The sequence below is a fragment of the Anas platyrhynchos genome, chromosome 18 (genome assembly GCF_047663525.1).
Source record: "Anas platyrhynchos isolate ZD024472 breed Pekin duck chromosome 18, IASCAAS_PekinDuck_T2T, whole genome shotgun sequence".
Lineage (NCBI taxonomy): Eukaryota > Metazoa > Chordata > Aves > Anseriformes > Anatidae > Anas > Anas platyrhynchos.
This window is the reverse complement of record NC_092604.1, coordinates 9,028,107-9,051,841: the sequence shown is the minus strand read 5'-3', so window position 1 is coordinate 9,051,841 and position 23,735 is coordinate 9,028,107. Positions and strand designations below refer to the sequence as shown.

Genomic DNA, 23,735 nt, shown 5'->3' with positions numbered 1-23,735 from the left:
GGACCTGACTTGCTCGGTGCATCCCAGACAAAGGCTGGAGCTGCCCTGCCTGCCCCTGCTCCCCGGTGCCAGCGGTCTCCTGCCATTTCGGGCACATTCTCCACAGAGAATACAACCCTACGCAGCTCATAGGGTGAAAGCTGTGGGTTCTTGCAGGAAGATAAGGCTGTATTCCCCCAGCAGACATGTGGTTAATCCTGGCACAGGGGGAGGCATCGCCACGCAGCCAGCACAAACCTCATTTATTAGGACAGCCGGCCAGGAGCGCGGCCACCCCCCCTCTGCCTTCCAGCTTGAGAGCACCAGGGAGCGCAATCGCCTCCTGTTGAGAGACAAACTCACCCCGGTTTGGTTTTTTTTTAATGTTTCTAGTGAAACCAAAGCGTTTGGGAGTTCAAACTCTCGCCCGTGGCGCTTGTTGCGCCAGGCGAAGGAACCGAAATGGGTTCTCAAGAGAACAGAAAACAAGCGAACCCAGTCGGAGGGAACGAAATGAAAAGATGCCGCGGGATTATTTCTTCAGGCGGGAGAAAGCTGCACTGGAGACGAGGCTCTCCCTGTGCTGAGGAGGATGGAGCCCCAGTCCCTGGCTGCCTGCGCTCGTTTGTGATTAAAAGAGGCCGGGGGGAGATGGGGAGGGAGCTCCGCAGCCATGGGGGGCTCCGCGTGCAGGGCTCAGCCACGGGGCCAACAAAGGGACCGTAGACCTGTCCCGTCCTGCTCCCCCTGAGGACAGCCAGGGGGGTTTCCAGACACCTCCAAAGCCAGCTCTGTGCTGGCAGGGTCTCCCTGGCAGCTGGGAGCTGCTGGAGCCACCTCCAAGGTGACCTTGGGATGATGGCAGCAGAGCAGAGGGGATGGCAGAGCAGCCCTGGTGCCAGAGCCCTGCACGGCCAGCACATGGCACAGCACTGAGAGGAACAGCCCAGAGGGGACACGGGCAAAAACCACACCGGGAAAGCAGCCACGGGCCAAAACATGTCTCAAATTCCTTCTCCTCCAGGCTCAGAGGATGCACATATACACACACACACAGCAAGGGACCCAGACCCAAACAGCAATCGCCTTTGGGGTTTTCTTTTATTCCTTGGGGGCAGGAGATGAGAATCTGCCTGCAGCTCAGTGCTGAGGGGCTGCATAGCCCCGCTGTGCTTTCTTCTTTTCAAAAGCAGAGCGCTGGCACAGGCTGGCAGCGCTCCCCAGGGCACCAAGTGCTCTCCCATTCCAGGATCCACAGCAAAAAAAAAAATGAAACTTGCCTTTGCTCTTGCGTTGCAGCAAAAGGAAAAGGTCACTGCCTGGGTCTGGGGAATGTCAGCCCTCCCAGCCTCCTGCCACACGCCCCAAAATGGCCCTCCAGCACCACAAACAAAACCCGAGCAAGCACCGAAAGGTTAGGATCCCCAGGCTTTGCTTTTAACAGGAGCTAGGTGGCAATTACCAACCGATGGATGTCGGTGCTTAAAATCCCTTTGGATTTCATGATTTGATGTTGCAGAGGAATCCTGCAGTGGGATCCCCGGTGGGAGCCTGGGCAATGGCCCTGTGCCCCCCGCCCCATCCCAGGGGAGATGCTGAGGGATTCCTGCCTGTCCCGTGCTGCTGATCCCAACCCCCCGACTCACCCCACAGCCAATTTCCAGCAGCACGGTTGTGACTTGCTGGGAAACGCCCCCAAAAAACCATGCGAGAGCCCAAGGGGCAGAGCCAGCCCCATGCCCTGCTGCGCCCCCAGCAGTGGGTCCCCAGGGCACAGCCACGACGCGGTGACAATTGTCAGAGCGGGGACAAGAGCAGCAAGAACACAGAGGAACATCAAATTTGGAGGCGACAGTCATATTAACGGCAGAGAGAGAGTTTAAAAAATTCATTTCCGTGCAGCATGAAACTACATTTTGGGGGAAAGGGTTTCCAGCAAAGTCAAAAATTGAAACCGTTTCATTTGCAGTCAAGCACAACACTGTTTTCAGGTCAATTAACCCACGGGAAAGAACTATTGCTCTAGTGGTATTGCTTCATTTAGGAAACCTGGGAACAAAATTGTTGGGCTCTTTGGAATCTCTTCCATTCCTTCCCCTTTAACCTGGACCAAATCTGCTCGATGAGTTCACTGCAGGTGTTTGCCCGGCTCTCCCTGCTGGGGCAGCCGGGTCTGGGGATTTGGTGGGTAGCTCCAAAGGGCTCTCTCCTTCCACATCCCCATCCCGGTGTCCTTCAGTAAATTCCCTTCACTCGCTTGTTCTCCGGGTCAAACGGGGACTTGGTGTGTGCTCGGGCCGGGTAGCTCACCCCCATCCTCTCCAGCTGGTAGCTGCCGCTCTTCACAAAATCCAGCGAGACCTGCGGGGCAGAGCCACACCAAACCCCTCCATTACGCACTGCGAGGTGCTGGGAGGCAGCAGACCCCCCCTGCCACCCCCCTGACCCCACTACTGGGCTCTCCCTGAGCTGGGAGACGCTCCCCCCCCACTCTTCAGCTGTGCTTTCTGCAGAAAACCCAGCTCTGCCATCCCAGGAGGATGCATGGAGAGGAGGAAAACAGATTTTTAAAAGCACTGAGCTAAAAAATAAATAAATAAAAAGAATTCAGTCTTTCTGTCCTTTTTTTTTTTTTTCCTGTGGATTTTTTTTCACCAGCATCCAATGCAGAGTGCGCTTAGGAGCTCGAGTTCATCACGGGGTGGGTGGCAGGGGGATGGCACACCCGAGTGGGGTCAGTCCCCGCTGTCCCCCAGCTGGGCACTGGCTGCAGGAGGAGACCGTGGTGGCAGCCAGGATGTCCCTGCTGCTGTGACAAGCCCGAGGTGTCCCTCCTGCAGCACCAGGCAGTGCCGGTGCCCGAGACACCCCAATTGAGGGCAGGGTCCTGGTGCAGCTCCTGCTCCCCTCCCACACAGCCAGCCCCTGCCGTCACAGTGTAAATCAAGCGGGAGTTATCGCAGGGAGCAGAGAGATTAAGGCTGCACGTTAACATCTGCTTAATGAGCGCTGCTTCCCGCGGGCACAACGGAGCTGCCAGGGCTGGGGCCCCGCAGCGCAGCCCCCTGCACGCAGAACTGCTCCCCGTGGCACCGAGAGCTGCCGGCCCCACTGCTGGCCCTACTGCTGGCCCTAGAGGTTTCCCCATGGCAAGTGCCCGAGCAGGGAGAAGCACTCAACGTGCCCAGTGGGATGCGCTCAGCACCGCTCTGCTGCCTCGCCGCAGGCAGGAGGGGACCGTCCCCGTGCCACCTCCATCCCACCGCCTCCGTCACGCTGCCTGGGGCAGGCGGGGGCGGCCGGGAGAGCGAGATGTGGCAGGGAGAGAGTGGGAAAAGAAAGGAAAGGAGAAAGCCAGATGTAGGGGAAAGCATTCGCCGTGGTGGGAGGGGGGCACCGGCTGCAGACCCCGCTGCAGCACCCAGCTGGAGCCTGCTGCCACCTCCCAGCCTTAGAGGGCACCTGCCTTCCCCACAGGGACAGCCTGACCCCCCTAAATGCTCACTGAAGCCCTCCTGCACAGCTCCCCATAAGGAATTGAGCAGCCCCAAGTCCTGCGCTCCCCTCAGTGCATGTCCCTGTCCCCGTCCCTGACTTGTGCTGAAGCAGGGAGATGAGGGAGGGTCCCCCTGGGGGGGCTTCAGATACCCCTCCAACCCCACACTGCTCGACTCAGGAGCCTCGCGCTGACACAGGATTAAAAATCAAAGCAAGCCAGAGGATTAAAGCACAAACATATGTGCTGCAACAGGGACAGCCCCCGGGGACGTCACCCTGAGCCCTCTGTCCCCACGCAGGCTCCCTGACCTCTGTCCGCAGCACGCCGCTTAATGAGGGCACCTCATTTACACCCCAGGAGTCTCGCGGGGTTAATTGAGAGCCCGCTGCACTCCTACTGGGCAGTCGATCCCCGTAAAATAACTTAATTCACCGCTGCAATTAAATACTCGCTTGCAATTATCATCTGAGAGCACACGGGGGCCAGGCGGGGTGGCAGCCGGGACGTCACCGGCGAGGACATCGCCGCCCCGAGCCGTGGCATCGCTCGCCCCCGCGTCTCATGCTGCTGTCGCTTCGGGGGGGGGCACAGGGGGTGCCCCGTCTCGCACCCCATCTGATGGCAATGTGCTCATGCATATGGCTTCAAGCAGAAGCTCTGCGCTTCCCCTGCCAACCCTGGGGTGCAGGGGCAGGCGGTGCCGCCGCCCGTACTCACGGGTCCCCCCGCGGGGTCGCGGATGTAGCCATAGGCGATGGTTTTGTCGATGGCGAACCCAAAGTCTGCCCGGCGGATGTGGCCGACCACCTGGCCGTCCCTCCAGATGGCCTCCAGGCCAAACATCGGCACCTTCCTGCGGGGCCAGAGCAGAGAAAACATTGGGAAAAATCCCGGTTGGGAGCCCACAGGCCAGGGGGAAAGGGCTGGAGGAGAAGCCCATGAGCTGGGGATCCCCCCTGGCACAGGGGCTGCTGCCCCACCGCCCCCCCATTCCTCCACCAAGGCCCCTCCAGCCCGAATTGCAAAGCCTCCCCCCTCCCTGTCGCAGCGCTCCCAGCTTCCATTAACTACCGAGCGGGGAATACGTGGTGGGATTTAAATTAGAGATGTAATTAGAGCACGGAAAACAGCCGAGCGAGCTGGCAGCCGAGCTCTGTGTGTGCTCACGGGGTGCGGGGGCTGGATGGGGAGCGCTGCGGGTGCTCATCCTGCCACGTGTGGTGCCGAGCAGTGAGGAGCTGCCCCGAGCGGCCGTACTCACTCGTCGGTGGTGAAGCAGACGAGGCGGCGGAAGATGCCCGAGGATTTTTGGGCTTCCACAGCCTCCCGGCCCAGGAAGGGGATGCCGGACTTGAGCTTGCAGGTGAAAGCCAAGCCTGCTTCTAGCGGGGTGTCGTCGGGGCGCAGGTCTGCATGCCAGTGTCTGTACCCTGCCAAAACCAAGCGTGGGTCTCCCTGCCTTGTCAGCAAGCCTGGGGTGAGCAATTTGGGAGACCAAGCCACCAGCCCTGCCTGTTGGCCACCCCTTGGGTCACTTGGCCTTGGGCAAAGCACCCTCGAGAGGAGCCCACAGGTGGGGAAGTCTCAGCAGCACGGCGCCAGCTGCACCCCAAAGCTGGGCAAACCCCATTTGCCTGGGTTGCCGAGACAGAGGCAGAGCAGGAGGAAAGGGAAAGCCCCAAACCTTTCTCGATGCTGAGGCTGTCGATGGCTCTGTAGCCAGCGTTGGCGATGCCGTGCCGGGCACCCGCCTGCATCACCGCCTGGTACACTCTGACGCAGTCTGCCCGGGGCACGTGCAGCTCCCAGCCCATCTCACCAACAAACGACAGCCTCATGGCACGGACCTGAAAAGCACAAAACCCCCAAATCCAAGGCTGCTTGAGCCCCCTAGCCGGCCTCGCCACCCACCAGGGTGAAAGCCAGCTTGGCCGGCAGCGTTGCACTCATCCTGATTTCGTGCAAGGCTTTTCTTTGCTCTGTCTTTGTGCCACGTTCAGAGTGAATTTCTCATCGCTGGACAAGCAAAGCTGCGCAGCTCAAAACCACAGCTAAGAGGCAAGTGAGCCCAGAGATTGAGTCTCCCTCGGTGCCCCCCTGCTTGGTGCTGTCACTGGGGTCCCTGGGGGACACAGGGGTTGTGGTGCTGCACCCTGCAGCCAGCCGTCCCTGTGGTCAGGCTGCGGTCAGCAGCGATGCTCCCCACACCAGCCAGGCCTTTGTCTCCCTCTGCTGATCCAGCTACACCGGAGGAAAGCCCGCGGGCACCACTTACGCTGCATCTCCCCAAATCTTCTGTATTGCCTGTTGGCAGGGAGACATGTCCCCAGCGGGACTTCGGGGCTGTTGTCCCCCAGGGATGTGTCCCGCTCCAGGCACTCAACAGCTGCATGCTGTCACCCAGGGGCTGAGCCCAGAGTCCCCATCTGCGCCCTGTTCACCCCATGGGGCTGCTCAAGTTCCCCCTGCAGACACGGTGCCCCAGAGCAGTACTCCTGGCAGCCCTATTAGCCAGACACTGAATGCACCAAACCCCAAAGAGGAATGAGAAGATGAGCACAGCTTGGTGCTCCTCGGAGCTCTCCCTCCCTCCCTGCCTGTGCTCCCCAGGGACAGAGGAGCCTGGGGCAACACCGTGATGTCCTGGCCCTGCTGATACCCCCACTTCTCTCCCAGGCAGGCAGAGATGTGCCCTGCATTGTGCCATCCCATAGCCCCATCAAGCTCCTCTGCGCTCCCAACGCTCCCCAGGCTGCTTGGGGCCACCCCAGCTTGGGGACATCCCCTGGAGACACCCCTGGAGGCTCAGCTCTATTTCCCTCTGGTTCATCCCTTTGGATTCATGGCTTTTTTTTTTTTTTTTTTTTTTTTTTGACGGGGTGGAAGCAGAGAACTCTCCAGCCCTCCAGGGAAATGTGGGTGCCAGCCACTCGGTTGGCACAGCCCGGGGTGGGGAGGCGAGGGCCGGGCTCCGCTTCTCCTGCGGGTTTCCGCCAACGTCTCCTGGGAGCAGGCGTTCCTGGTAGGTTTCAAACGGAGCTATGAAATAGCATCAATTTCGGAGCCTTTGAGCAGCAATTCAAAAGCATTTAAGTATTCTAGAAAATGAAAACCTGAGCTTTACCCCGCAATCCAGCAGGGAAATTCAAGCGGGGTCCTTTCGCTGCTGTTAAATACAATGAGAGACGCTATATATAAATTCGCAAACCAATCGGTAATTTCCAGAGTCATTAGCTCCGCGGGACTTCTCCTTTCACTCCAGCTGATTTTGTTCAACTACTGAGTTAATGCACAAAAACCTCAGCGATCGCTTTTTAAAGATGCCGGGTTTGGTTTAACCCCACTGACAGGCGATAACATCGGGGTGGGCTTCAGCCCGCCGCCCCCAGGAGCCTCCCTCCTCCTGTCCCTGCTCGTGGCGACTTCGAGGGCCCAAAGGTGCCCCCCCAAAGGATGCACGGTGACCTTACAGCTACAGCAACACCCCCATACGAGCTGAATCCTCTGCACGCTGACCTGGATTGCCTTCAGGCTTACGGGGTGACTGCTCCGACATCAGCACTACCGAGCGCTTCAGTACAATTGTATGAAAAGAGCTCACTTTTTTTTTTCTCCACATAACTTTAAAAAACCAACTACAACAAAAATCCTACACTTGGCAGCCCTGCGAAGCACAGAAAACATTCTGTTTTCTCCTTTAATTCTGTGCCAGTATAATATTACCCATTTCACAAGCCTGAAAATTCACTTTCCTTTCCTTTCTGTCTCTGCTCAGATACCTGCAGTTCAGGTGCTGGCTCTGCCTGGGAGGGCAGGAAAGCTTTTTCTTTTCTATTCTTTTTTTTTTCCCTTTTACTTTTTTCATAAAATCAGGGCATTTGCACTCAAAAGGAGCCCTATGATTCCTACCAGCCGTTTCTACCTCGCAGGACTGGATTATTTTCTTGCAAACTTGAAGCGAAATGCAAATAAACCCATCACGCTCCTGCAGACAGGAGCGTTCGTACACCTTTCAGAGGGCTAAGTGGATTATTACAAGATGTTATCGGCCTGCCACAGACATGACGGGGAGGACGTGGGGAGGATTGCAGCTCCTAGGTGGTGACAGTGACGTGTGGCAAGGGGGACAGCCTGCAGCAAGGGCTGGCCCTCGGGTCCCCTGTGCCACTGTCCCCGCTCGTATGCTGGATACAAAAAGGGTTTTTGGCCCCTGCGTGGTGACATTTTGGAGGATTCATCTGAATTAGGCAAAACCTGTGCCTTAGTTAAAGTGCCCTAAGCCCCGGCTAGGCTCTCCCTCCCAGCTCAAGTAGCCTTAATTTGATTTTGCAGCAATCCCTTCAGCAGCCAGCTGCATTCGAATTAAAGCCACTTTAATTCCGAATGAAAAGTGTCCGCGTGCAGCTTAACCCAATTTCGCCGATATGCCAGGCCTGCCTCCCACTGCCTGCTCTCACCGCCGCACCTCCAGGAGGATGCTTGGGGCCGCCAGCCTGGGCAGGGGACAGTTAATTTTGCCTTTAATTATTTAAGGCTAAGAACACATCCAGACAATTTTCTCACTTCCTTTCTGATGTTATACCAGGTGCCCGGCTGTTATTTTCTCGAGTCCCTAAATCTGGGAAGAATTTTAGTGAGTCCAAAAATTGCGTTATTCCCTGCAACGCTGGCAAGAAGCACAATGAACTTTTTTTTTTTTAATGCTACACTCACTGTTAAGCCAATTCTGGCTATTTGGAGAACTGATACCATCCTGCTACTTTATATAATCAGTTTCTAAAGCTCAGAGGGCATTCTTAACCAAGATTTCTACTCACAAGGGCTTAGCTCGAATTGACTGCGTAGGTCATCAAGCAGACAAACACAAAACCGACATCCTGCTTCTCTCACCGTCTTGCTGAGCGACGGTCTTGGGCAAAACAAACATCTGAACATGTATCAGCTTTTCCGTGTGTCAGACAGCAGTGATAAGCCTTTTGAATTTAGAAAATCCTCTGCAACACAGCTCCCTCGGGGCACGCAGCGGGGCTGACTGTCACCGGCACCCCAAGGCGCTTCCCGTCCCCAGATGCTGGCCCCGTGGGGCTCAGCCCCAGGTTTTGGCCATCTCTGCACTTGCATAACCACTGACGTGAGCCCCGAAGTCTCGGCAAGTGCAGGATGATCTGCGCTGGAACGGAAAGCTTAAGGTTGTCAGACTGTGCCTGTGATCAAATGCAGCGAGGCATCAGGCTGCTGAGCCCTTCCAGGGAGCCGTGACACATCTCGCATTAAATCGCTCCCCCCCCCATCTTTTTATATATATTTTTTTAGGGGTAGGAGGAAAAGGAAGGGATCCGGAGTGTCAGATAAACCTATCACCAGTGCTCATCCTAATCTGAGGGAGGATTCTCTTGTTCCTCCACAAAACCAGTGGCTGTGCCCAGAGAGCACCCAGGCACCCCCAGCTGGAGGAGCAGGCAAGTGGGGAGGAAAACACCCCGCTCCCATTGTCCTTTTTGCTCTTTTCCAACAAAAAAATACAACCAAGCAAGCAGAAAACAAAACAACCAAACTCCCCAGCAGCCCACTGCAAACTCCCAGCCTTGACAAGCCGCAGGAGCTCGCGTGCCAGCCCCATCCTACCGTGCACCCCGCGGCCCTCACGAGTTTGTGGGTGGAGAAGGGGAAAGCCTCGTTGCTCAGGTCGGTGTCGAGCACTTCTTGGAGGACGGCACGGCTGCAGGGAAACAGCAAAGGGGCCGTGGTGAAAGGAGGTGTCTTGCTAACCCACTATTGATGGCCATCACCCAACCTTGCTGTCCCATCCCAGCTGGCCGCCCCTCTCCCTCCGAACGGGACCTAATGTGGGGAATCCCACTGAGGGAGTGGGGTGAGGAGCAGGGGACGTGGGGCTGGGTGTCAGGTTGCCTGCTGGGGGTCACGGTGCTCCCCCCACTCACCTGAGCGGGCCCTGCAGGCTCATCATGCCCAGCTCCTCCGAGCAGTCGATGAGCTGGCACTGGAGCTTCATGTCCTGCAGCACTGCTGTGATGTGGGACCAGTTGTGCTGCGCCACCGCCCCGCCGATGGCCAGGTAGTAGCCGTCCCCTGGAAGAAATCCCAACCCCCCAGTGTCATTTTAGGCTTGGGAGCATTGGGTTGGGGTGATGCTCAGCTCAGCTTGGGGCTGATTTTTGTCTCTGGATGCTGGGACAATGGGACAAGCTTCGTGCTGATTTTGCTTGTGGGGTCCAGCTAGTGAAGGGAAAACCAAATGATCTTTAAAACCTGAAAGAAGAAAGAGTAAGGGTCTCCAGAATGTGAAATCAAACCCCCACCACTGCAACCTCACCGGGGCTCAGGTTTAGGGTGCACAGGCAGGGAGGCATCTGTGCGAACGCGAGCAGGAATTTCATCTCGCTGCTAATCCTGGGCGACAACTTCCCAGGGATGCAGTTTGGGAGCCGATTATTGCATGATCGATCGCCCCTCTTCCTTCCCCGCCACGACGAAATTGCTCTCTGATAACCTGTCATAACGCTAATAAGTGCAGCCACCTACTGTAATTGGAAAAATAGACTCGCTTCTATTAAACTCCTCCGGCACCCATCAAACCCGGCAGCTCCGCCATCCGCTTCCCATCACCTGCGGGTGCCCTGGATGAGAGGGATGTGGGATGGGCTGTGGGGTGGGAAGGGCTCGCTGGCACCATCCCCAATGGGATGAGGGTGCAATGGGATCCGGTACCCACTACAGCAGCATCCAGCACGGTGTTGGCAGCGCTGCCGGAGCCCAGCTCGGCGCCCTCCTCCCCTGCTGCTCCCTAATGTCATTTCTGCCCCCCGGGCTGGCTGCTCTGCTTCCTTTCAATTCCTCTTTATGGCAGCTGATAAGGGCTTTGGGAGAGGTCAGAGCAGCCAGCCAGGGCTGGAGAAACCCAATAAGACCGAGGAGCGGCGCAGGCCCCCGGCACAAAGGGGATAATTGGGTTATGGGCAGCCAGGGGTGGAGGTGGAAGAGCCAGGTGGTGCCATTAGGGAAATGCAATCACCCTGCTGCCTGCGGCCACGCGTGGTCCTGAGCATGGCGGGGATGGAGGAGCTGCTGGTGGACCTGAACTGAACCTGCCACCCCGTCCCCCTGTCCCCCCAGTGCTGGGAGCCGAGCACATCCCAGGGGGCTGCTGCCTGGTTTGTGGGCACGATGAGGGTTGCAGGCACGGATCCTAACATCTGTGGTGCTCTTCCCCCTGATGCTTAGCTGTTTAACTGCATTTTAGCTTATTTTGGGGGCTCGATGAAGCCCCGTGACCCCCGTATGAAAGCAGAGACCCCCAGTTCTGCATTGCTGTGTACCTTGGAAGGCGGGGGCCAGGGGGGAGCCCGGCTCCCCGGGGTTGATCCTGCTGACGGTCAGGTCGCTCTCCACGCCGCCGCGCTTGTTCAGCATGCAGGTGTACACGGTGGAGCCTGCGGGAGGGGAGACAGCATCGCTGCCCACCAGCCCTCCCCGCCAAAACGTGTCCTAATTCTTATATAAAACACCACTGCCTTGGTGTGCCGTGCCCTGTGCTGCGTGCCCAGCACCAGAGACAGGAGCAAAGCTTTTTTTTTTGCTTAGGTTTTGTATCGGTTCCTGGCTCAGAGCACGCTTCCCACAGCACTAATAGGAGCAGGATCCGGCCTGCGAGGAGGCCGGGCAGAGCGCTCGCTCCCACACCACTCCCACGCCCTCTGCTAAAGCAGCGTGGAAAATAAAAGCCATTTCGGGTCCCTGTTGTGTGTTTTGGTTCGAGGTGGCACTTCCCAGTGGAGGCAGCAGTTGAGGCCTGGCGGCCCACAGGCGGAGGCCGAGCCTTTACCTGGCGCTTTGCTCACGTCGGCAGTGAACAGCCAGTTGGCCGCTTTCGTTGCTTCAGGGCCGACCAGGTAGAACTTCCCAAAATAAGACATGTCAAAGAGAGCCAGGGCGTTCCGGCACGTTAAGCATTCGTTCTTGATCTAAAATTAAAGCAAACACAGTGCTGGAGCCGTGGTGTGCTCCTCTCACTCTGCAAAGGGAGAGACGTGTGAAAGCCATTTATGTAAGGGGACACAGCACCCGGGCACGCGCCTGGTGCCTTCAAAACAGCCCTGAAAAAGTCAGGTGTTGGATGTAGCACATCTGGAAGGCTCCCCCGTATGCCCAGTCCCATCCGTTATGTCAGTACCACAGTGAGAGTTACCAATAATAAGTCAGATTTTATCAAATTGCGTATTCCTCCCCATTTCCCAGCAGGCTCCCTTGCTCCACAGCGTGTGCTGTTTATCTGGATTTGGGGGCCAACACTGCAGATGGATCCGAGCTTCCCTGAGTTGGTTTCAGCTCCTTCCTTTGGGAAAGCAGCGACAAAATTCACAGGGCCTCTGTGCCGAGGTTTCCAAGCACAGGGCACGCATTTTGCTTCATTTCTTTGGGGACATTTTGCCTAGTTTTAGGCAAGCCCATGCCTTCCTTCCCTCTGAGCCTCACCAGCTCTTTGCAGGGCTGCAGTGTTGCAGGGGCTCTGGTGCCCCCAACACCCCCAGCTCCAGAAATGCCCCCCAAAACCCCCCCCTACACTCACAGTGTCGTGATGGGGGGGGAAGTCAAAGGTGTACTCGTCTGCCAGCAGCTGGTTGTAGGCATAATCCTTGTGGCGCTCCTGGCTGTAGGCACCGTAATAGTCATAATCCAGGACCTGGGGGAGAAGCAGGAGGACGGAGGGCACTGGAAAGACCCCCTCAAAGCTGAGGGCTGCCCCCTATTTGGGGGAAATACACTCGCTTTTGGGGCAGCACGTGTTGGGCACCGTGCTTACTGGAGCTGCTCCCTTGGGGCTGAACCAGCCTGGCCTCTCCCAGCCGTGCCTCTCCTGGAAAACACAGCCCTGCCGCAGCAGCTCCTACTTGAGACAAAGAGAAATGGGAAGGAAAGGTTAAAAGCTGCCCTTTTCACCAAGCCCTCCTGCTTCAGCCGGCAGTGCTGATGTTTTCCGCCTCCAATGGATGCTCAAAACCCGACTCATAAACCTTTGGCTCTGGCTGTCAGCAGCCAAATGGAAAGAAGGGTCACCAGCAGCCAAAATCAGCTCCGTGGGTTGTCTTTTAGAAGAGCAGAACCCCTTGTCTGCCTGCAGACTGGCTGATCTTTGTGCCCACCCAACAAGGGTATTTGTCTCAAGAGCATCCGACAGCCAGGAGCCCCACAGGCCAGCCGTGCCCTGCTCCAAAGTCTGCCCGGTGACACATGAACCGCTGGCTGAGGGATGCTAAATCCACACAGCACGCTTCTCCCCAGTGCTTTCAAGAGTAATTATACAAATAACATCCAAGATTCATATGGCAACCTTCTTGTTCCTCCTCTGTACTCTCAGGAAAATCTCTCTGCACGCAATTAATTAGGGATCCATTAAGATATTTTTGTTGGGTGCCTCCGTTCGGAAAAGAATAGATTTTGTTGAACATTTCAGAAGTGATTCAGTGTCTATTTATAAAACACAGCACATGTTCTGGAGCTGCATGTACAAATACCAGGCTGTCAGTCAAATGGGCATCGCCTATTAGACATGCTATTAAAAAATAAATTGCATCCTCGGTGACAGAAAACAACCGAGCTGTCAACCAAACATCGGGGGCTGGTGGGGAGGAATGTCTGTTGTTCTGCTCGAGCCTCTGCTCGCCATCGGGAGAGGGATGCTGTGAGGTGAATCCTCTCCCAGGGGGAAGGGGCTCAGCAAAAGAGGCTGCACCCTGGCAGGACAGGGCCACCCTGGGAGCACTGGGGGGCTCTGAGCTCTGCTCTCCACTTGCCCCTTGCCCGGTGACCCTCACCAGGCTCTTAAAGCATCTCCGCAGCACGCTGTTTTGGAGAGCGATGTGGCTAAGGCCATGCCTTCCCAATGCTTCAGTGCATCTATTTATTTATTTATCTTATTTTTTGGCAGAAGCAGGGGCTGCCCGGAGGGTCCCTGGGGTCTCCTCACCTCGTGCAGGGGGTCTTTCCTCATGTTGCGCCCCGCCAGCGGCTCGTCGTGGGGGAAGACGACGGAGTAGTTCTTGGCGTAGGACTCGTGGCTCCGCTCCCGGATCCAGCGGTTGTTGTCGGTGAGGGACTGGTGAAACCTCCTGGAGGGCACAGCAAGACAGGGTGGCCATCAGGACAAGCACATCAGGACAAGCACATCGGCTTGCTAGGATCCCTGGTGCCCTCCTGGGCATGGCCTCCCTGGCCGGAGGAGGTGGCTGCAGCTATTGTGGTGTAAATTTGGGATACCTGCTCCCTTTTTATGGGTGGGAGAGCAAAGAAACCAAAAATCGCATCTTTTGCCCATCAAACCGCTCTAGCTCATCCCTGTGGCTCTGCCCACTCAGTGCAACCCACAGCCCTGGTCCAGATGGATTTACCAGAGCTGGATACAGTCCTGCTGGGGGAAAACAAGAAAAAAATAGGAAAATTTATGTTAATTCTGCTCTGTTTCAGTGTTGGGCCAGCCTCAGAGAGCCTCTCTCGCAGAGCCCAGTTTTAAATGCAGCCCCAAAAGGGAGCGAGCCGTGAACATTCCTCACATTTTTCATCCATTTCTCCCCAGACTGAAATATAAATAAAACCCAAAGCATTTTAAATTTGTTTGACATATTTTCCTTTTTCAAGCAGAAAAGCTCCTTGAAGGAATGTGCTGGTTCAGCATGTGCTGGGGGGCTGTTACCGGAGCCCCCTAACTCTGGCACCGTCACCGCTCAGCCGGTGCCACCTCTCCTGCCCCAGCTCTGGCAGGGGACTGGTGCCCAAATTGCCCAGAGGCCCTCCGTCTGCAGAAAGGCAGCCAGGCAGCAGGCAAAAGGCAAGACAAAACGTGATTTATAGGGCCTTTTAAAACGTCATTTTCAGGTTTCTTCCCCACTTGGTGCGTGCAGCGTGAAGGTGGGCAGCAGGGGGATGGCAGGGCTGAGCGCTGCAGGCTCTGGTGCCCCTTTCCCTCCTCCCACCCTCCCCTTCTCCGGGCACCCAAAAGGAGATTTTCCCAGTCCCCGGCTGAGCTCAGTGCTGGTGGCTGTTTCCCAAATTTTCACCCAGGTTGGGGCTTCCCAGGGCGAAGGTGCAGCAGGGACCAGCACTGCTCACAGGTCGTACTTTCGGGTCATTCCTCACGTAAGACCTGGGAGCTCCAAAATGCAAGCGGCGTGCCCCAAAAGCAGCCGTGGGCAAACCACGAGTCAGCTCCGTGGGGACAGCTTGCCCTGGCAAGTGTCAGTGGACACGTGGCAGGTGACACTCGGCATGTCACCGGCACCCCGGGCACCCGCCAGCCCCGGCCCCTTCACCAACACGCTGCATTTTGACAGCAGCGAGAGGAGCAGCAGCTGCCAGATGAAATATTTACAAACGAGCGTTTTGAGAGGATAAATATTTAAATGTGCAGAAAAAGGAGTTATTTAAAGAGGAGCTCAGTAATCATCACCAAAATAAAGATTTAAAAATAAATAAGGAAAAAAGGGGGACTGACATCAGCTTGACAACTCCAGAAAAGGCGAGACACCCAGAGGACAAAACCCCAATGATGTGCGTGGCCGTGGTGCCCCAGGGGACAGCAGCGGGCAGAGCAGCTCCTGCTGCACGTCCCCGTCCCCACGGCAGGGATAGTGGGGCCACGGGGCTGCTGCCTGCTTTGCAACCCGGTATGTTAATGCAAAGCAAAATCTGAAGTGTCTGGAGCCAGCGTGGCATGGAAGGTGGTGAAAGCCTTGCCCCAACCCATGCTCCTGACCCTACAGCTGTCCCTGTCCACCTGCTTGTTTCTCTCTTTGCTGCAAGACCTCCTCCCTTCCCAGGCTGATTCTGTGCGTGGTTTACCAGCATTGCCATCAAAACAATGGGATTTTAACAGCTTTGTCCCCAGCAAGCTTGTTGCTGTCGCTAGCAGCCCTATAAGAAAGCCCAAACCCAATCAAACACAATCGAGCAAGTCAAAAGCAATTACGGAGCCAACATCTGCACCGCCGAAACCTCGCGGCCCACGTCGTGCTGCGGAGAAGGGAAGGTAATCTGTCTCCAGCTGAAAACATTACCCCCGATGATTAACTTAGAGGATTAGGCACAGCACTAATTGAACAACAACACAACCCAAACGCAATTACCCTGTCCTTTCTCATCACTGCAATCTCCTCGCGTCTGCTGGAAGCTGTTTGCGTAGAAGCGGAATGAGGCAAATGAGATCAACCCCAGGTGTAAATTCATTAAAGCCATGGGGTGGAATTGATTCTGGCTTCTCGGGGGGACAGGGACTGTGGCACGGACACCACCGGCCACCAGGTCCTGATGCCAGCACCCATGGGGTGCTCGAAACCCATCCCCAGGACCTCCCAGAGGTGATGGGTGCCAGAGGAGCCTTGCCTGATGTCGTAGCCGTACATGTCCTTCTCCGGCCGCCCGTGGACGATCCAGTGAGCCAGCTCCCTCCCGCAGCCGCCTCCCAGCATCATCCCTGCGGGAGAGGCAAGGACCCAAATGAGGCCACGAGGCCAAGTGCCCCACGCTGGGATGCACGAGGAGGTATTTCTTGCCGTCCCTTACCAGCGCTGTTGAAGCCACAGCCAAGGAAGAAGCCGCGGACTTCTGGAGCTTCCCCCATGAGCGGTTTGTGGTCGGCCGTGAACGACTCTGGGGGGCAGAGACGGGGAGCATCAGCCAGGGCAGGCGTCCTGGGACACACCGCCTGCTTCAGGAGCAGGGCTCATGGGCTGGCCTCATCCTGCTCCTGCTCCCAGAGCATATACATACGAAAACATTCATGTGTTTCCTCCAGAAGCTTGCACACATGTACATGTATGCACACACACAGCACTGCCAGCAGCAGAGGCTGGTGGCACCAGGCAGATCCTTCGCAGCCCTGCACTCTGCAAAGAGCCCCCACCATCCCATCCCGCCCATCACATCCCCAGCAGCCGGGCCGTATTTCATTGCTATTGCTATTTTTCACATTCATTGATTTTCCCATTGATTGGGAAAATTCATGAGTTTAAGCTGCTTGGCTCAGCTAAGGGGCTGCCATCAATGCTGCCCAAGGCTCCTGTGCTGACACCAGCTCAGGGGGAGACATCACTCCCTGTACAACCCCAGCCTGGTGCAAATCCCACAATAAGGAGCGCAGAAAACACCCTGATGGAGACGTGCAGTGCTCCCTGTGTTGAGGTGATTCGTCCAATCGTGCAAAAAGCGAGGGGGGGCACTGCAGCTGTGCCCAGCTTGGTCCCCCCAACCCCTGGCCTCAGCAGCAGGCAGCTCCCCCTGCAAAGGATGGGTTTCCGAGCAGGGAGAGCTGCTCTGTTGGTGAAATATTTACAGCAGAGCAGAAAGAACAAGTGTTTGTTATTTGCTTCAGTCTAGCCTGACTCAGCTGTCGCAAGCAGAGCAGCAGCTCGGCTAAATCCAGCAGAGGAGGAGCGCCGACCCTTTGGAGGTTCCCCCCCTGCACTACAAACCCCAGCCGTACATCTATAAGCTGTCAGCTCCCCGCTGGAGGCCACCAGCTCCTCTTACACCGCAGTTCAATCAAACATCAGCGCCCAGGGCCATGGCTCCCAGCTTTACAAGCCACGTTTTACCCGCTGCGGGGCCAGCAACATGCCCTACTTTCCCTCTGTGCACAGCCCAGCTCCGTCCCCAAGGGCCTCCAGGGTTTCCCTCTAAGTGCTTCAGCAAAAAGTGGTGTTTGTTTGGTTTTTTTTCAGCGTGTGGAGGATTTCACAGCCAAACCAACCCTACAGGGCCTGGGTTCAACGGCAGCATCACCACTGGGGCTGCAGGACAGCGCTGCTACTGCCTTTAACTCTGCTTCTTGCATTGGGTGCAAACCTAACGGCAGCACCCCAGAAACCTGGAATCCCAAGGTTGAAACAAGAATAAAAATCCCAGAAGAGCAGCAGACACTGCCTGAGAAAACGTGTCCCTTAATTCCCCAGGCCAGTGGCCCCAGCATCAGCTGGAAAGGTCCCCAAAAGGTCCCCACTTTTGGCTGCCAACCTTTGTGGCCAGGCAGCAGCTCGCTCCAATTCCTGCAGCTAGCCTGGGGTGCCACCGCCAGGAAGGAGCCACCACTGCAGCACAAGCACAGGAGCTTTCTCTGCTCCATTTCCAGCCTGCACCAACTCCTGCTGTGCCCAAGCCCACTCCTGGGTCAGGCCCTGATCCTGCCAAGCCCCCAGGTGCTGGGGGTGCAGCGTTACCTGGCCCGCAGACGGTGGATTTGATGCCCGTTTTCTCCAGCACTGGCACTCTGTTGATGGCACCCTCGATGTGCTGCGTGAAAACATCCCAGTCCAGGTCAAAGAGGCCAAAAGCAAATTTCTCGGATACCTGAAGGTGGGAAATGGGAATCAGGGCACGAAACAGAGCACAGCTGGTGGCACTCTCAGCTCTGGCAGCCTCTGAGGCTGCAGACTCGGATCTCTTGGGGTTTTATGAGCAGCCCAGGCAAGCAGAGAGGTTCAAAACCAGCAAGAGCTGCTCTCTGCAGCCCTTTGTGCCCCCTGCGTGTGGTGGGCAAGCCTCTTGGGGACCACAGGAACGGGAATCTTCACCTCCTTCTGTGTCCCCTTGCAGAGTCCCTCCTCCCCGGGATGGAAAGACAAACCCTCAGTGCCCCAGAAAACCAAAAAATAATGCAGCCAAAGGGCTGGGACAGAGCCTGAATTAAGGCACCTGGATAAAGGGACCCTGTGGCAGGCCAGGGGTGGCACGGTGGCCTCCAAAGTGCCCCCCAGCCCTACTCATCCTCCTCATCTCCTCTCACACCCGTGTGCCTCGTGCCTCCAGCAGGGTGGGCACAGAGGATGCCTGCAGGATGGGCTTTATGTGAGCGGGGACACGGGGAGCTCCTTTCTGCACCCATCCTGAGGCCATGGGTTCCTTGTAAAGCCTCCCGCCCCCCTCCGGGGAGTGCTCACCTCCTCCCAGAAGATGGGGTTTGACTCATAGCCGCCCACGGAGAGAGCATCGCCTTGGAGACGGAGGTACACCGAGGCATCGTGGTCGCGCACATTCGGCATGTTCTGCAGCGGGGAGGGGGGCAGAGGGGTCAAGGGGGGATGAGAGGACCCCCAGGCCCCACACGTGGCCCCTTTTCCATGGGAAAAGTCAAGCAGGGTGAGCAGGCACCCGGCCTGCATCCAGGCTTCATCACCCTCCGTGTCCCCAGCCCAGCTGGGGATTGAAGTTAGGGGGATGGAAGAGGAGGCCCCGAGGGTTGCGCACTGCAGCCTTTCCTCCCCAAATCCTCTTCCTCGCTGTGCTTGCACGGCCCAGAGGAGTTACTGGGGCAGAACCACAATCCCTGGAATCGTCCCTTCTTAAAATGGGGCCTCGGGGACTGCCGGCTCAGGCACAGCCTGTGTCAGTGGGATGGAAACTCAGGCAGGTGTTACTCTCCGAGTGCCCAGGAGAACCCTGAGCGGTTCTCTGCAGCCAGAAGGTGAGAAGAGATTTCTGCAGCTGGTTTGGGAACGCCTGGAGAGCTACAGCTCTGCCTGGTGGGGACCAGGGCTGGTTCAGAGACTGTTTGGCATCCTCACGAATGCTGCTTTCAGACCCCAAACACACCAGAGACCCTCCAGTAACTCTACCGAGAAAAACAATAATAATAAAATTACCTGCTAGTCATAACATGGTTAAATATTAAATCTGGCTCTGATCAGGCAGTCGGCTACCAGGAGGAGCTGCAGGGTGCCTGCAGAGCCTGGCCCAGGTTTGTGCAGGGGGATGGGAAGGGTCGGGGGGGGGGTTCTGCAGGTCCCTGGGGGGGGCTATCCCACCTCGATACCCACCTGAATGCCCTCGATGCGCTCGGTCACCACGTAGGCGTGATGCATCGCCACCAGCGGCACGTGGACGCCCGCCAGCTGGCCCAGGGCACGCGCCCACACCCCTGTGGGGACACAGAGCCCATCGGGGGGTGGCAGGGGGACAGGGGATGGAGCAGCCCCCCGACACCCCAGCCCCTGTGGCACAAGGCAGAGCGGCTCCGCCGGCCGCCCCGTACCTGCGCAGTTGACCACGCAGGGGGTCTGGATGGTCCCGTGGGCCGTCTCCACTGCGTGCACCCGCTTCACCCCAAAATCATCGGCTCTGACCTGGATGCCGGTCACGGGGCAGTTCTCTATGATCTGGGGGAGAGGGAGGAGAAGGGGGGTCATGGCCGGGATGTCCCAGCTTGCCCGACATCCAGCCCCAAAAGTGGGAAAGGTGGGGCTGGGCAGGGCTCTGGCCCTGGCCATCTTCCTTTCCAGTTATTACTCTTACTACTGAAAACAGAGTTACTCTCAGTTACACCCTAAAACCACACCTCTGCGCACCCACAGCTGCAGGGGACCCTCATTATTGATGTGCCTTGCCCCTGATGTGCCAGCAATCCTCACCTCGATGGGTGGATTGTGTTACCTGACCCTAAAACTCAGGAACCTGCCTTGGGCTCTGCCTCATCTCACTCCTAAAGGTCTTCTCTTCATCCTGGATTTTCCCTGGGCTTATGGCCCCTGCCAGATTTGTCTCTGTGACCCCAAAAGCCATCAAAGCCCAAGAGCACAGCATCCTTACAGGGCAAAGCCCTGACCCTGCAGGAGCAGCTCTGCTCCCTGCGAAAGGAGGAGCTGGGGAAGGCAGAGGCTGAAAACTCCTCCCAGGGTCAACAGGCATTAATTAGTAATTGCTAATTAGGAATTACCGTAGCACCTCTGGCAGCTGCTGCTCTGGCAAGAGTGGAGCAGGTGCCGGCGGGATCCATGGTGCCGTCCTTGGGGACGTAGAGCGTGCCGTACAGGTCGGTGACGTTCATCAGCGGGTACAGCTCCTTGGTCTGCGCCGGGGACAGGACGTAGGACTCCACACCGTACACCTTCCCTAGCTGCCAGCCAGACAAGAAAATTGGGAAAAGAAGCAGGGAATGAGAGCCTTGGCTCATCCCATGCTTCTGAGGGAGTTGGAGAACCCACCGGGACATGTTTAGCTCCCCAAACGCTGCGTGGCCCAGGTGCATCGCTGCCCCAAGGCAAGCCCTCCAGCCAGGGCAGTGGGAAGGTCTGCACAGCTTTTTAGGGCCATACGACCCCATATTCCTATTCGAGCTGCCTGTGCAACCCCGAAAATAATGCTACCTCTATCTGAAAGGGCAAAAATTGCCAGCTGGATTCCATCCTGCCTGCTTGGCCAGCATTTTGCCTGATTTTATCAGCCTTATGGAAACCAGGAGGCCACCACGTCCTGGGGGTGACGCCGGGGGGGCCGTTCCCTACCGACATGAGCCTCTTGTACTCGTCGAGGCGCTGCTTGTTGGAGGCGATGAAGAGCCCCCCGTTCTGCACCCAGCCCGTGTGCAGCCCCGTCTCCGCCGGCAGCTCCCGGCTGACCACGTCCCGCGTGTGCGCCAGCAGCTCCACCTCCACGTCGCTGGGACGAAGCTGCCACAGCAAACCTGGGTGGGGGACAGCCCGGCCGTGGGGCAGGCGGCTCTGCATCCCCTCCCGACCCCCCCCCATCACCCCAAAACCCCAGGGAGAGGAGTTCTGGGGGCCTCCTGGCACCACCATCCCACTTGGTGGGTGTCACTTGCTCCATCTCGTGGCTACCTCGGAGCTCTACAAATTATTGGTTTTGATTTTTTTTTTGATTTTTAAATGAATGGGAGAACAGGGTTTCTGGTGGGGACTACCCCAAAAAGACACAAAACCCCAAAATGCGCATTGAATTAAACTCGCCTAGTTCCCTTCTCCCTGCCAAAGAAATTGGATTAAAAATAATAATTTAAGAGTGGAAATAAGTAAGAGGGGAAATAAACTGTTTAGTTATTCTCTGATCCTATTAAAATTATATATAGAGAAAAAATGGGGTGTGTTTTCCTAATGGAAAGTTGTGCCAAATGGAAAAGCAGAACCCTGAAATTCTCCACGATTAAAGCCAACCCCCCCCGGCACACCCAGAACCCACCCGTGCCATGGGTGGGCTCCATCCACCTGTCCCCAGCAGTGGGGTCCTGTGTAACCCCCCTCCTTGCCCCGGTCCCAATCCCAATTGCTCACCAGCCGTGTGCCAGGTGGTGCCCGACGTCAGGCGGTCCCTCTCCAGCAGGACCACGCTGGTGACCCCCAGCTTGGCCAGGTGGTAGGTGGTCTGGCAGCCCAGGCTGCCCCCCCCGACCACCACCACCTCTGCCGAGGGCGGTAGGGGCCGGCTGGGTCCCGTAATTTTGGTGCCTTCCTCCTTCAGGGTCTTCTGGTAGGGGACGTTCTTCTCCGCCGGGGGACCCGCGGTGCTGCTGAAGGGCCGGGGGCTTCTCCAGGGGGCTGGCAGGCGGCGGGGGGCAGCCGCCCGCAAGGCGCAGCTGATGTAGGACATGTCGACCTGCGGAGACCCCAAAAGCCTCGCCAGGGTGGGCAGGGGGGGCCCTGCCAGAGGGTCACCGGTGGTGGCACCTGTGGTGGCATCGTGGTGCCGTGCAATGGGTTGAGCGGCACCATGGGGGGGACCTGGGGCACGGCTTTGAGCCAGGCTCCGTGGACCCCCACCTGCAGGAATCGCACCCCAAAGGGAGCCGGGGAGGCTTCCAGGCACCCTGCGGGGGGGCCCGGCTTAAAAAAAAAAAAAAAAAAAAAAAAAAGGAGCTTGGAAACGCACAGGTCACTGCAGCTCCTGCGCGGGTTCCCAGCCCACAGAAACCACCCCCTTTATGTTTGTGTATTCAGGAGGCACCACAAAGGAGCAGGGGTTGCTCTGTAGCAGAAGAGGGCAGTGCAATGGCTGCTGGCGGGGACGGGGACAGAAAAAGTCCTCCAGCCCCGTGCCTGGGATCTGGGGACGTGGCTCGGGGTTTGCGCTGGCTTTGGAGCAGCCGCGGCCCCACAACCAGCAGGCTGTAACGGGGTGGCACCGCTCTTCCTACACCAGCTGCAGCTGGAGGCTTTTACAGACCTCGCTCCTGCAGGATCCCGCTCGCTGCCACCCCACAGCCCTACAAATCTGGGAAATCCCACCCGGGATATCCCGCAGGAGTTCCTTGCGGGGAGGAAACCCACGCTGGGTTCCCCACCGCTCGCCAGCTCCACTCACCGGTGACGCTTGCTCCGAGTGGTGTTCCCTGCCGCGATGGCCGTGGGGCTCCTGCCTTCCTCCGATGCTCTCCTCCTCCTCCTCCTCTTCCGTGCCACTGCCGTGAAAACATTAACCAGAGCCGGGGGCGAGCGGGGCCAGCTGAGCGCTTCCCCTGCCCCAACCGAGATCTTACCCGCTGTTGTTCCTCCGCCGAAGAAGAAAAACTCAGGGGGAGCCGAGGAATTCGAAACGGAAGGAAATTCTCACTTTTCTCCCCAGATCAGCGCTCGGCGGAGAGCAGAGAGCCTGGCTGGGGCCAGGAGGGGCTCGCAGCCTGCAGGGCTCGCTCGGTGCCAGAAAGCAAACACAGCGAGCGCGGCGAACATCTGACCCTCCTGCCGGAGTTCCCAGCAGTCACATTGAATGAGCAGAATTAAAATGCGTTTAAGCCAGACCCGAGAGCCCAAAGCGAAGGTGGGAACACCAAAAAAATTCATCTAGAGGGGGGAGGAAAATAAAACTTTTCATTGAGCTCTCACAGCCCCAAGGCTCTCACAGCCCCTGCACCTCCTGCCCAGGACTCACCCCAAAATTAGGGCCTGTTTGGGCAGGAGGCGCAGGCAGTGCAGGCTCCTCAAAGGCGGCTCTGAAGGGCCGGATTCTGCTTGGGGGGAGAAATTTGGGGTGGGTGGAGCCGTGGCTGGGTCAGGGGCTGGTGAAGTTTGGGGCTGAGAAGTATTGTGAGCTCTGAGGTTACTGCCTGGGGGCTGGGGTTTGGGGTGCTTGTGGTGGTTTGGGGGACTCGTGGTGGTTTGGGGGACTCATGGCAGTTTGGGGGGCTCGTGGCATTCGGTGGCATCACTGTCCCAGGAGCCACCCCCATGTGTGTGCTGAATGCACGCTGTATGGGGGCTGCATCCAAATCATCCCGGTTCAGGAAGGGGTTGAATAGCAGCCAAGGGAGGAGGGGGTAGCTGATCCAGAATCAGCCCAAAACAGCCTTGCCTTTTTTTTTTTTTTTTTTTTTTTAAAGGCAAAACCAGTTTCTGGTTAAAGAGAGCCCAGCAAAGTAACCAAAGAGATGCGAACAAGTCAAAACTCCTGCCCGTGGTGGGGTGTTGCTGTCTGATGGGACCAAGCTGTCTCGCCGGCATGTCCTAACTACAAACACGGCCTTTGG

The 23,735-nt window shown here is 57.3% G+C and overlaps 1 protein-coding gene across 1 annotated transcript; it reads right to left on the bottom strand.

Moving 5' to 3' along the window:
* Positions 1-1,852: 1,852 nt before the first annotated feature.
* On the bottom strand, positions 1,853-22,889 carry SARDH (sarcosine dehydrogenase). Its single transcript, XM_027471050.3, has 22 exons — positions 22,749-22,889; positions 22,574-22,670; positions 21,547-21,868; positions 20,764-20,942; positions 20,196-20,375; positions 19,515-19,638; positions 19,300-19,400; positions 18,424-18,528; positions 17,704-17,833; positions 16,052-16,138; positions 15,872-15,962; positions 13,464-13,605; positions 12,300-12,383; positions 12,066-12,179; positions 11,322-11,460; positions 10,816-10,929; positions 9,421-9,568; positions 9,104-9,197; positions 5,163-5,325; positions 4,740-4,908; positions 4,196-4,331; positions 1,853-2,340 (listed from the first exon to the last, which is right to left on the bottom strand). The coding sequence occupies exons 3-22, from the start codon at positions 21,860-21,862 to the stop codon at positions 2,215-2,217; spliced, it is 2,742 nt and encodes a 913-aa protein (XP_027326851.2). The 5' UTR covers positions 21,863-21,868; positions 22,574-22,670; positions 22,749-22,889; the 3' UTR covers positions 1,853-2,214.
* Between the last annotated feature and the right edge of the window lie 846 nt (positions 22,890-23,735).

Coding starts and splice junctions, on each gene's coding strand:
- SARDH (XM_027471050.3), bottom strand. CDS start 21,862: ATGTCCTACATCAGCTGCGCCTTGCGGGCGGCTGCCCCCCGCCGCCTG. Junction 17,834..18,423: donor ACCCCATCTTCTGGGAGGAG/GTGAGCACTCCC, acceptor TCCCACCTTCAG/GTATCCGAGAAATTTGCTTT. Junction 2,341..4,195: donor GCGACCCCGCGGGGGGACCC/GTGAGTACGGGC, acceptor TCTGCCCCGCAG/GTCTCGCTGGATTTTGTGAA.